The sequence below is a fragment of the Hyperolius riggenbachi genome, chromosome 5 (genome assembly GCF_040937935.1).
Source record: "Hyperolius riggenbachi isolate aHypRig1 chromosome 5, aHypRig1.pri, whole genome shotgun sequence".
Taxonomy (NCBI): Eukaryota; Metazoa; Chordata; class Amphibia; order Anura; family Hyperoliidae; genus Hyperolius; species Hyperolius riggenbachi.
This window is the reverse complement of record NC_090650.1, coordinates 332321091-332334212: the sequence shown is the minus strand read 5'-3', so window position 1 is coordinate 332334212 and position 13122 is coordinate 332321091. Positions and strand designations below refer to the sequence as shown.

Sequence of the window (13122 nt, the reverse complement as noted above, 5' to 3'; positions counted from 1 at the left end):
TTATAAAAAAAAAAAAAAGAAAAAACAAAGTCTGATACTTACCTATGGAGAGTAACAGCTCTGGATCCTATTGAGCCTTCCCTGTCCCCTCGTTTCAGCCCTGTCAACTCCGTCCGTTGTATGTAGTTGACCAACTGGTTCAATACACCTACGGAAACCCTCGGAAGGCTTTGGGATCACTTGAGGTTCCGCGTATGCCTGAAGATGGGCGGCTCAGTACTGCGCATGAGCGAGTGTGCACTTGCAGATGTACAATGCAGAGCTGCCCGCCTTTAGGAGCACTGTGCAATTACGAGTGCTCCCAAAGCCTTTAGAGGGCTCCCGTAGGTGGCGTAACTTCACTGGTGAACAGCGGGGGAACAAAAACACTAGAAAAGGGACAATGAAGGCTCAATAGGATCAAGAGCCTTGCTTTTCTATAGTTGAGTAGTAGACTTTTTTTATCTTTGCATATTTGCTTTCATGTGATGTTCTCTTTATTTTTGCTAACAGAGATAGCAGAAAAAAATGCATTAAAGTTATGCAGCAAATACCTTGGAACCCTTTTTATAGATATCTGCTACTAGATGTAGCCAAAAAAATGACGTAGCTTTTTTATTTCTTACACAGCAGGCTTGAAGTACCCCATGAATTGTTTTCCAATTTTATAAGTACTCAGAAAACAAATAAAGACAGAATCAGCAGGGAAAATGCTTACATTTGCCAGAAAGTGGGGCTGGTAACCAGCAGTAAACAGACTTTCAAGTACCAATTGCATTGTGAAAATGCTTAAAAACATAACAGAAAAAATTCAATTTAAATTTGCAGCAGAAACCAACTCTGCAACTTTATTAACCTGGGGCTTACTTAAAGTGGACCCAAATTAAACATACAAGATTTCAGAAATAAAATCTATTTTCTAAATTATTATAATAAATAGCAGCCTTTTTTCAGCTGCATGATGACTAATATAAAATATTTTACATTTATTGGAGGAACCCCTGCCTTCCTTTCAAATTGCCGGGAAAAAATCCGGCAAACTGGTGGAGTAGATGGTATCCAGCAAAGGAGGAATTGCTAATGGCTGCCACCTGTATAACTCTAGTTATGAAAAGAGAAGGGTGAAAAGCATGCACTGAAATGCTCATAGGCTTGAAGGAGTGTTTATTTATCTTTGTATGTGTCAGAGTGGTGCAACTAAAAAGTTTGAACTAAAAAAAAGTTTGGTTTGGGTCCGCTTTAACAAACCACCTGCAGCTGATTTAAAGGGAACCTGCCACGTCCAGCAGAGGTGGTGGGTGCAGGACCAAGTAGCCAAAGTCCATACAAGTACTGCAACGCCTTTCTGTCTGGTCTCCCTATGACCCGAATTGCCCCGCTGCAGTCCATCATGAATGCGGCAGCCAGAATTATCCACTCCTCCCATCACTCCACCATGGCAGCTCCCGTCTGTGAATCCTTCCACTGGTTCCTATCCTGTCCAGAATCAGATTCAAGATACTGTGTCTGGCCTACAAATCTGTCCACAAAGCCTGCCCAACCTACATTTCCAATCTTACCCAGAGGTACACACCTAGCCGCTCACTCCGCTCCTCCAATTAACTTTGCCTGACTGCCCCCCGGCATCATCCAATCCCATGCACGCCTCTAGGACTTCTCAAGAGCCGCTCCAACACTATAGAACTCCCTACCTCACCCCATTAGCGTTGCCCCCTCCTTCAACATCTTCAAGAAGGCCCTCAAAACTCACCTTTTCACTCTGGCCTACCCCCCTTCACTAGTGCTTTTAACCCACAGCTGAACTCTGGTCCCCTACCTTTCGTGTCCCTACCTCTCCCTCTAGAGTGTAAGCCTTCAGGCAGGGTCCTCCTCCTTATGTCTCCTACCCGTTCACGCACCTCCATTACCGTACACCCATCCTATGGATCTGAGTGAACTCTTGAGTGAACTTGACTTGCCTAATCTCCATGCTCCCATCCAGTGACTGACCAAGCATTACCTTGTACTCATACTGTGCTGCATGATCTGGTTTGCATGTGTTCCTGTATTGTCTTATTGCTGTATGTCACCCCTAAATATTGTCTGTAACCTTAACTAATGTCCAGCGCTACGTAATATGTTGGCACTTTATAAACACAATAAATGAACAACTATCCAAAGAAGGTCCACACATCACTTTAGCAGGAGTTTTTTATTGCTCCATCACCATATAAGCACAATTGTAAAGAAGGTCCCCACACCACTTTAACAGGAACATTTTATTGCTCTATCACCATATACACACAATCAGTTTTATGATGTGTACATGGTAATGGAGCAATAACAAGTTCCTGTTAAAGTGGCGTGCACACCTTTTTGGATACTTGTATCTGCTGATTTTGCAGGCATCAGTATTGTCTAAATCATACCTGAAACAAGCATGCAGCTAATCCAGTCAGACTTCAGTCAGAAACATCTGATCTGCATGCTTATTCAGTGTCTTTGGCGAAAAGTATTAAAGAGAACCTGAGGCGGGTTTTTTTTTTTTTTTTAATCTTAATAGGACACAAAGACATATTTTGTGCACAATTACATATCTCTGTGTCCTGCTGCTGCTGCAATCAGCCCCCCCCCCCCCAGCTCTGCTGTCCCTCCCTAATAAATTGCGCAAGGCTAGCGACAATCTGCTCGTCGCTATCCTTCTGTTTACCTGCAAATGTCAATCAGTGTCCTCCTCCGCCTCCCCCATTAGATGCCTCTCTCCCCGCCGCTCCCTGCCTCCGCTAGCTTCCTACAATCGGAAGCTAAGCCACAACCCAGGAATTTGTGTATGATCTGCATATAGGAGTACTTCCTGGGTCGTGGCTTAGCTTCCGATTGGAGGAAGCTAGTGGAGGCAGGGAGCGGCTGGGAGAGCGGCATATAATGGGGAGGCGGAGGAGGACACTGATTGACATTTGCAGGTAAATAGAAGGCTAGCGACAAGCAGATTGCGCTATTTATCAGGGGGGACAGCGAAGACCCGCCTTGGGTTCTCTTTAAAGGCAGAGGATCAGCAGGACAGCCAAGCAATTAGCATCATTCAAAATGAAATAAATATGTCAGCTTCCACAGCCCTATCACTTAAGATGTGCTTTAAGTAAAGGTGCCCATTAATGGTATAGTCTTCATTTTTTCAGTCTCATTATTCAGATTGTAATGTATGAAAACAGAGAGGCTAATGGGTCCAATTGACTCTGAATGATTGCATTAACTGGTCGATTTTCATGTTGGATTTTTTCATGCATATGATGGCAACTGGTATCAGTACAGGTAGTCCCCGACTTACGAACGACCCGCCGATACGAACGCCCGCCGACTCTCTGCGATGACGTCACGCAGCCCGGGGACTACCTCTTGTTCCCCCTTTCCTAATGCAGAGTATGCGCAGCAGAAGCGATTACAAGTCTCATCTATTCCATGGCGGCTCCGGGCCAATCAGCGGCGTCCTCTCTCCCCTCAATGCTCTTCCCAGCGGCTTCCCTAGCGTCGCGTAATGATGCAATCAAAAGGAGACCCGGCAGCTTTTTCTGATTGCGTCATTACACGACGACGCTACTAGTGAAGCCGCTGGGAGGAATGGTGAAGGCAGAGAAGACGCCGCTGATTGGCCCGGAGCCGCCATGGAATAGGTGAGACTTGTAATCGCTTCTGCTGCGCATACTCTGATTTAGGAAAGGGGGCACTGGAGGCATAAAGAGACACAGAGGGGGGCAGAGATGAAACAGACGGGGGACGCTGGAAGCACGGGACAGAGAAGGCACAGCGTTCCGACTTAAGGACGGATTCAGGTTAAAAATGAGCCTACAGTTCCTATCTCGTTCGTTAACCGGGGACTACCTATAACAATAGTTTGGATCATTTAATTCTGTGAATCAATTAAATTTCTTTCGGTCTGAAAGGATCAAGTTGAAAATACGATTGCTCACTATAAGTTGCACCATTAATGGTCATGCTTTACACTGATTTTTGCATCTGCCCTTTGACTATCTGTTAATTGAGCCAAATTAATCCATGCCATGCACTGATGAGGATCAAACAATCCGGAACAGTGTATATGCATGTTGGATTATTATGGCTCTGTACAAATTAACAAGCTGACACATCATTGCATTCCAGCGCTTCTGGAGGTGTGTTTAGCTTCTAAGGGTACAATGGTTAATTTGCATGTATGATGCACTGGGAGACATCTCAAGCTCACTCCACCATGAATTATCGCAAATTCTTTCTGTTTTAAGAAGGCAAACTTTTTTGTTTTTAATGGAAAAAGAAAGCGAGAGAGAGACTATCTAGGGTAGCATTATTTGTGTATGTCATCATTGAAGGAGGTTTACTCACTGATATTTGGTAAATGGGTACAATTGATACATTTCATTTGTGGTCTGAAATCTGGATGGTTGCAGAGTGGGGGTGTCTAAAATGTCTTTATTATTACAGTAGAATCTTGTTATAGTATACTCTGAGTCTAGAAAGACAAAGATGGTCTGCACTTGTCCACTTAATCTTGTGACTGCAACACAAAACCATACTCTGATATAGTAAACTTCTATGTATAATAAACTCAATCCTTAGGTCCCAGCAAATACGTTATTGTTGTAATGATAATATTTTATAAATATACAGTGATATATAAATTTCTAATATAGTAAACTACTTTTCCCGGTCCATTGAAGTTTACTTTAAAGGGATTCTACTGTATTATTATTATTGGTTTATAAAGCGCCAACATGTTCCGTGGCACTGTACAAAGTAAGGAACAAAGAAGGGGTACCTAATAATACAGATAGAGGTGTACATCATTATACAAAATACAGAATTGGTACTAAATAAAAATTGGCGCTAAATTACAAAATTGGTAATTACAGTAATAAAAGTAACAGGATGAATAAAATGTATAACAAATTAAAAGACATTAAAGGGTGAGAGAGCCCTGCCCTTGCACTGTGCTTTGGGAACTGAAGTTATAGGGATGTTAAACAAACAGCTTCAGGGGCTGGACGAAGCGTCAGGTGAGTAAGAATAGATAATACTCGTTAACCTCTGGAGTCCTTTAAACATTTCCCCTATCGATACTTTGTTGATTGTACCCAAAGTAATGCTTTAAGGAATTCATAATGGGACAGTAATGGAATCTGGTTAGTAAGAACAATAAATAAATACATGTATGATAAATAAATTCTTTTACGTGTATACCATATAAAACTAGCTTCAGTTGTTGCAGAGACATGCTAAAGGCCACTAGAGGGAGCTGGATGACTTGACAATCACATATTCTGCTGTATGTCTCAAAACTTATCCAGGAAATGATAATTTATTCAAATGAATAAATTCTTCAGAAGAAAAAAAATCTAACTGATGATTACTGGATGGAAAGAATAAAGTAGATGTATACTGTATTTCACTTCTGTATTTTATATTAAATCACAAGCACATTTGCCAAAAGTTCCCTTGATTTGTTATATATTTCCTGTCTGAAATGTATCTTTATTTTTAACTTATTTCTACCATCTTATTTGTTGACAAATTAATTTTCTTCTTAAAATCTGCAGAACAGTTGGAGTCACACTTCTTTTTTTCTGCTGAGTCACATTAATATTAACTGTATTTATTAAACCACGATATTCCATTACATCAGGAATTTTTTGCCACTTTGACCTTGCAGATCTTCTTTTATATTAATTTCCTAATAGATTAGCTACACATTCTTCTAATTTCCTTTACTGACAAATATCATTATTTATTTTAGTCCCAGAAAATATTGATCCAGGAAATTTGGGCGCCCGCTAGCGGCGTAAGTTTGGGCACCTCATTGGCACCCATTCAATTATCAATGTTAAGGGGAAATTTGGGTGCCCTGAAAATTATAATTTTTTTTTAGAGAATTTTGTTAGATTTGCCCGGGGGGGGGGAGTTTCCTTTAAGGTTAGGTGTGGGGGGATTGGTGGTTAACGTTAGGCGTGGGGAGGTGTGTGGTTAAGGTTAGGCATCAGTAGAGGGAGGGTTCATTGTGAGACTAGGGTTATTCACAGCTAGTGAAGCTGAATAAACTAGTTTCAGCTTCACTGGGTGCCCTTTTTTCCTCTGCAAAAATCCTCATAGATGCTAATATATTGCTGTAGGATGCTAAGGAACCCAGATCACTGAATTGTTTTGGTTGTCTCAAATTTAGTAAAAAGACCTCAAAGGCATGTTTATAGTGTAATTGCTAGCAAAGCAAGCAGGACTGGTTCTAGACTTTTCACTGCCTGAAGCAAACTTGTGAGGATGTGCCCCCCTCCCGAGGAGAAATGATGCAATATACATCTAATGACATGAGATGAAATGACATGGAATCCCCCCTCCCAAGCCTCTTTAACGCCTTGTCATCCACGTGGCCCGGGCTTCTGCACCCTGAGCTATACCAGCCCGCATGATCCATGGTATGGGGGAGTCCTGGAAGAGAGGGTGGCCAAGCCTCCCCCTCTCCCTCACAGCCCTTGTCCAATCCATGGTCAAAGGGCTCTTTCCCACCTTTGGTGCCCAAGAGGAGGTGGGGCTGTCAGCTGGGGGTTCATGGTGGCATCTGGTGCCTTCCCCTCCCCCAGGTGAAATAAGTTCAGAGTTACTGTAGGTACCCCTTACCTTTTTCCAGAAAGAGTTACAATGAAATAAAAACACAACCACAAGAAATGTCTTTTATTAGTCTTAATTAACCATAAATGCTTGCAGAGCATCTTAAATATCCCCTCCAGTGCCATCTATTCGTCTTTTAACAGCCAAATAACGATTCCCATTGGTCTGTTAAAAGACCTTTAGGGGGCACTGGAGGGGATTTCAAAGTATAGCAAGCCCAGAACAGCGGCAGCTGCAGCTCTCCCTGCACCCCTCCCCCACTGTACCTATTGTCACAGAGGCGCTTATCGTGACCTAGAGACTATACTGTGTACTCCTGTCTATTTATGGCCTGAGGAAGCGGGAATATACCCGTGAAACGCGTTGCACTGTTCTGTTTGGAGTATATTAATAAACCTGTTATTATAAAAACCTGACAGTATCCTGTCTAATTCGGGGAGGCGAGTCCACCACCACCTCCTGAGGAATTTTAAGCTTTTTATCACTTTTTATCCTGCTGGACGGTGCCTCTGTTCACTTTTACACTATTGTCACAGAGGGCAGGGCACCCACAGCACCCTGCCCTGTGACCCCCACATACATGGAACATAATACAGAACTGGAAGACGCCAGAATAATTACAGTGACAATTGTAGCATGGTGAACAAAATGTATGGCAATTTCCAAGACACAAAAGAGTGAGTGATCCCTGCTTTTGCAAGCTCACAAATCGGGGCAAGGAAAGATTTTACAATAGGCAAACCCTAACTAAATAATTTCTAAATTAATATTATAAGCACAGTTTTAAATTATTTGGCATCCCTACTTTTATTTCCCTGTCATTTTCCTGGTTTTAGCAACCATATCACTTGCTATATTTTATATTGCTGTATATTGAATGTAGCCCTGCCCTCCCAGTGATGTTTAGCCTAGGCTGATGTGGAATCAAAAACTCCAGAGCATTCTGGGAGACCACGTATATTTTACAATGAACAAACAACGACTAAAGGCCCGTTTCCACTAACGCAAATCTGCACGCATTTTTTGCATGCAAATTCGCTTGACATATACAAGTCAATGGGCCTGTTTCCATTACAAGCAAAATCTGCTTATCCCCGCAGTCTGCCTCTGTCAGAATTTTCTTCGTGGTTTAAGCGTTCAGCCTGCCAGCCGCGATTGTGGCTGACAGGCTGTAAAATAGAAACAAAGAGGCGGTTTGTACAGCACTGCGATCTCTTGCAGCGCTGTACGGGGGACAGCTCTTTAACTGAGCTGTCCCCAGGAGAGACTCAAGAAGTGATCGCTCTAATAGGCTTATGCCTATGAGAGCTAATCACACTGATTGGCTCTCGGGGGTAGGAAGGGCGAGAAGGGATAAATTAAAAATAACTTTTTTATAAAAAAAAAGAACAAAAAATAAAAAACTGCAGCATTTAGATGCCACCAACAGAAAGCTCTGTTGGTGGCAACAAAAGTGGGGCAGATTCATTTGTGTGCTAATTTGTGTGACTCTGCAGCAAGTTGTTAAAGTTGCAGAGCACGGAATTGTAAGCTTGTTGTCCTTAAGTGGTTCAGTGGAAGGTGTTGATGCCATTTCCTGTACCACCTGCCTGTTGGGCACAGCACTTACCATAATCCCTAGCACTAAATGTTAGTGTAATGAATAGCGGAGATGCCGCCGCATGGGCAAGCGGCATGGCGGCTATCTCCGCATTCCAGCCGCGCAACAACATGCTGCTGGTTCGCCTGGTGCTTCTAGTGCACACAGATTAAGATCTATGCGCGCGTGCGCCAGGCGACAGGACCTTTATGCTAGTAGAAGGGGAGTCAGCTGATCAAGCCGATCAGCTGACTCCAGCTATGCTCCGGATTGGCTGAGTGACTGGAGTGCTCTGGGTATTTATAGGACTTGCCTGTCAGTTGCAAGTTGTCTGCTGTTGCGAATGCTTACGTGTGAGCACTCAGACCCTAGTCAGATCTTACAGTGTGTTAGAACCAGCCGGAGCTGGGAATTCACACTTAGACAGATTCCGTTGATAGCCTTAAAGCATTACTGTATTGTAAGACTTGTGTATCATCCTTTAGTCTAGTTCCCAGGTGTTGAAACCAAGGACTTCACACCTAGACTAGGATATTACTACTGTTCATCTGTTAGTCTTGTTCCCAGGTGTTGAAACCAAGGACTTCACACCTAGACTAGGATTGTTATATATTACTGTTTACCTGTTATGATCTCTGGCTTCCCTGACCACTCTCCTGCCTACTGATTCGGTACTTCCGCCTATCTGATAAACTGTTGCCGACACTGCCTGTACCTGGATACCGAATCAGTCTTCTGTCTCTGTACTTTATCTGTCCGTATGTTGCTGACCTTGCTTGTCTGACCTTTCTGGCTGTCACCTAACCCTTAGGTGATCAGCCTTACTGTACTGTCTGTGACACTTGCTCCTCAGGTGTCCATTAGTTGCAAGCACAGTCTTATGGTCACCTGCTCCTCAGGAGATCATCTTGCAGCACAGTCAGTGGTCCCTGCCCCTCAGGGGTCCACTGGCTGCAGTACAGTCTGATTCCCTGCTCCTCAGGGAATCCTTGGCTGTAGTACAGTCTGATTCCCTGCTCCTCAGGGAATCCTTGGCTGCAGTACAATCATAATCTCTCCTTCCACCAGTTATCACTCTTGCAGCCCAGTCAGTGGTCCCTGGCCCTCAGGTGTCCACTGGCTGCAGTACAATCTGAATTCCCTGCTCCTCAGGGAATTCTTGGCTGCAGTACAGTCTGTATTTCCTTCTCCTCAGGAGATCATCTTGCACCACACTCAGTGGTCCCTGCCCCTCAGGGGTCCACTGGCTGCAGTACAGTCTGATTCCCTGCTCCTCAGGGAATCCTTGGCTGCAGTAGTGTCTGTATCTCCCGCTTCTCGGGAGATAACTTCTCCAATTACTGTTGCACCAAACACAATACCACATTGGGTGTCCTGTGCCTAGCTATACTAGTATTATTGGTGATTCTGCAGACCACCACATAATCAGGTATAGCATCTATATTATTGGTTATACTGCAGATCACCAATAATCAGAAAAAAATCTGTGTTGCTGACACCAATCGTTACAGTTAGTTGCTAGATGGCTGTTTGCTGTTAAATGGCTGTAGTGTTGATTGCTACTCCTTGACAATGGAAGAAGTAAACTCACAGTAACTGATTTATGTTGTCGTACCAAAAGTGGAAGAATGCCCATATTTATTTTTTCAGCCCATGCTGCAGTTAAATACAGTTAAATAAAATGACAGATTACCAAAAGTAATACCAATATCTTCTTTTACCATTACACATATATGGTTGCAACATGTATTCTTTACAATGTAAAGCGATATGCATATGTAACTATATTGATGTGTAACATTACAAAAAAACTGTTGTTTTTTGCACACCAGCTCTTTATTAGAGCAAAAAAAATGAATAATTTTGATTTTTAGTTTTGCTCTATCGAAAAGCTGGTATGCTGCAAACTGACTGTTTTTTGTGCTTATGAATTGTGTAGGAGGGGACCTCTGCCATTTGCCTGCACCCATTTGCATTTGTCTTGTGTGCTGCTGAATCATCCAAAGTATAATCTTACACTTTACTAAATTATTTTTTTAACTTTAATTTATTTAAAAATTATTTATTGAACCAAATAAAGTAAAGGTATAACATCAATAATCAAAAACGTAGCCTCCAAAATGTATACCTTAAAAATGCATACATAGTTGCCTGAGGGTATATTACTGTTATTTTAGCAAATAAGGACTTGTAATTTATTGATAGGGTATAAAAAACACAAAAAAACAAACAAACAAACAAAAAAACCTTTATTTCCGAATAATATATTAGCCCTACACCCACTTAAGACCCTCTACTGACCCTCCAGAGCCAAACTCCCTAACCATCTGGTTTAAGTTTATGTAGTTTATCCAGCAAGACGATTGGATGGATATCACCATTTATTAGCTAACATAAAAAAAATAAAAAGTGGTTAAAAGTAGCTGATCCATGATGTTTGATGCTTACTGAAAGTTTAGCCTATCCTCCAGAAGGATGACAACTGGTTTCTCTTTAGTGTCTCTGGCAGCTGCTCCACTTTTGCTCCTAGAGGGCAGTCACGAGTGTGTGTGTATAAATATACTGTAACTGTATATATATTGCTCCAACATAAAATCTAAATTAGGTTGATTTACTTACAATCTAATGTTCTCTGTTGTGTGTAGAGCAGGCATGGACAAACTTGGCCCTCCAGCTGTTAAGGAACTACAAGTCCCACAATGCATTGCAGGAGTTTGACAGCCACAGTCATGACTCATAAAGGCAAATGCATTGTGGGACTTGTAGTCCCGTAACAGCTGAAGGGCCAAGTTTGCCATGCCTAGTGTAGAGTCTCTTTTCTTTCTGTATAATTGGGTAAGTGATATTTTGCATTATGTATACTCGTTAAGGCTGTGCTAAGCAATCATGATTATTAACTGTTACATTTTTCAGATTCCCCACAGCCCGGGGGAGTTGTGAATCCAAAGCCTGACACAGATGCTGTCATTTCAGAAGTTTTAGAACTTATCTGCAGGCTGGAAACTGACCGGCAAGAAGCAGAAGAAGCCTTGAAACTGGAAAAAAAACGGAGGCAAGGACTGATCAAACAAATTGATATACTTTCCCATTGGAAGCTTCACAATCTACCTGAAGCGGTTCAGAAAGGTGCGGTGGTGTATTTCCTCCCAGTTCTTTATATTACTGAAAGTACATCAAGGCCTTGTTTCCATCTGTGTGATTTGGCTGCGATTTCAGAAATGCAGTGTGGATCACAGGGACATCAGGAAGTACACAGACTGCACTGTCTGATTTTTCCATCCATGCGTTGCGATTCACTGTAAAATCTCAATACATGGTTGCATGTATTATGAATGGGATTGGAATTGGAATTACTAGCACATCTGCATCACCATGGCAACCTACGTTGCATGCAGAATGAAGATGGAAACGAGGCCTATAGGATCAGTGTTGCAGAATTCTTGATGTTAAATGAAACCTACCTCAAGAGTGCAGCATAGGCGTATAGCAGAAGCATTCATTATTTTTATATTAAATAGCTGCTACCTATAATAACAGGAGCATATATCATGGTTGTGATAACTACCATTCTTAACACAATTGGCATGAGCTCCTTTGGAAGCTTTAAAGAGTAACTGTTAGCCCCCAAATTGAAATTTAAAACACTATTGCAATGTTTTATTTATTATATAAGTGAGCCTAAAAGCCAATGTAGAAGTTAAAAATCAATCTAATTTTGTTACTAATCTAACCTTTTCCCCCAGCTCCGGACGCAAGCCGCATATCAGATACTGTAGCATGCAGAGCATGCCTATGTCTGGCCGACCCCCCTCTCCCCCCCAGGACCAGGTGCCAATATATTCTCCCCACCGCAGCTGACCGCTCTGACACGGAGAGAGAGCGGCAGCACTTCAGAGCAGCACCGCAGAGCAGCCGCCGCCGAGTCACATGTGAGAGAATCACATGTGAGAGAGATGCACGGCGCCGGCTGCTCTGCGGTGCTGCTCTGGAAGTGCTGCCGCTCTCTCTCGCTGTCAGAGCGGTCAGCTGTTTGTGGTGCGAATAGATCGGCACCTGGTCCTGGGGGGGAGAGGGGGGTCGGCCAGACATAGGCATGCTCTGCATGCTACAGTATCTGATATGCGGCTTGCGTCCGGAGCTGGGGGGAAAGGTTACATAGTAACAAAATTAGATTGATTTTTAACTTCTACATTGGCTTTTTGGCTCACTTATATAATAAATAAAACATTGCAATAGTGTTTTAAATTTCAATTTGGGGGCTAACAGTTACTCTTTAAGTATATCTGAGGGGCCCCTGGCACTGACTCTCAGGCTGTGATATCAGTCCGTCATTAACTTGGTCCTCTTCCTCTCTCTCCTGAACTGCCAAATCCTTCTAGGGAGGAGCTCATCAGAGGCAGCAGGGGCTCCGACAGTTGAGGAGGAAGTTGGCTACTAAAAGTGACTGGAGTCCTTTGGATAAAGGAGATGCAAGCTACACCAGTGCTATGGAAAAGTGTGCTCCTTTTTGTGGCAGACTGGCAGTCACCATTTTCAGCACAGCAGGGGGGAGGAGAAGCACATGTAATACCAATGCCTTTTTTCGTATAGCTTTATGCTGCAATTGAATTGGTTATTATACTGTAGGTAGCAGCTAATGAATTGAAAAAAAAAGAGGCTTCTTTCTACTATGCGCATAGTCAGCAGCATTCTTCCATATGTAGTCCTTCCTTCCTGTACATCAGCTTACTTTTCTATGTGCATACCTTTACCAAAAAATTACTGAATGAAGCCCATGATGGGCTAGACTACCTCTTCCTGAGTCTCTAGACGCTGTTTGGTCCCTTCCATTCCCCGTACCTGAAACTTTCATCTCCCTAGCCTCTCATTCGAGTTGCGCAGAGCAATTCTGATGTGTGTTTTGAGCTGTACATGCGCAGTGAAAGAAAACACTT

General features: G+C 42.8%; 1 protein-coding gene across 2 annotated transcripts in view; it reads left to right on the top strand.

Moving 5' to 3' along the window:
• CCDC178 (coiled-coil domain containing 178) overlaps positions 1 to 13122 on the top strand; it is a 392130-nt gene that overhangs the window by 56954 nt on the left and 322054 nt on the right. For both annotated transcript variants that reach the window (XM_068237320.1, XM_068237319.1), the window contains one exon: positions 11102 to 11314. In XM_068237320.1, the coding sequence (XP_068093421.1) occupies positions 11102 to 11314 (213 nt within the window). The remainder of the gene's footprint in view (positions 1 to 11101; positions 11315 to 13122) is intronic.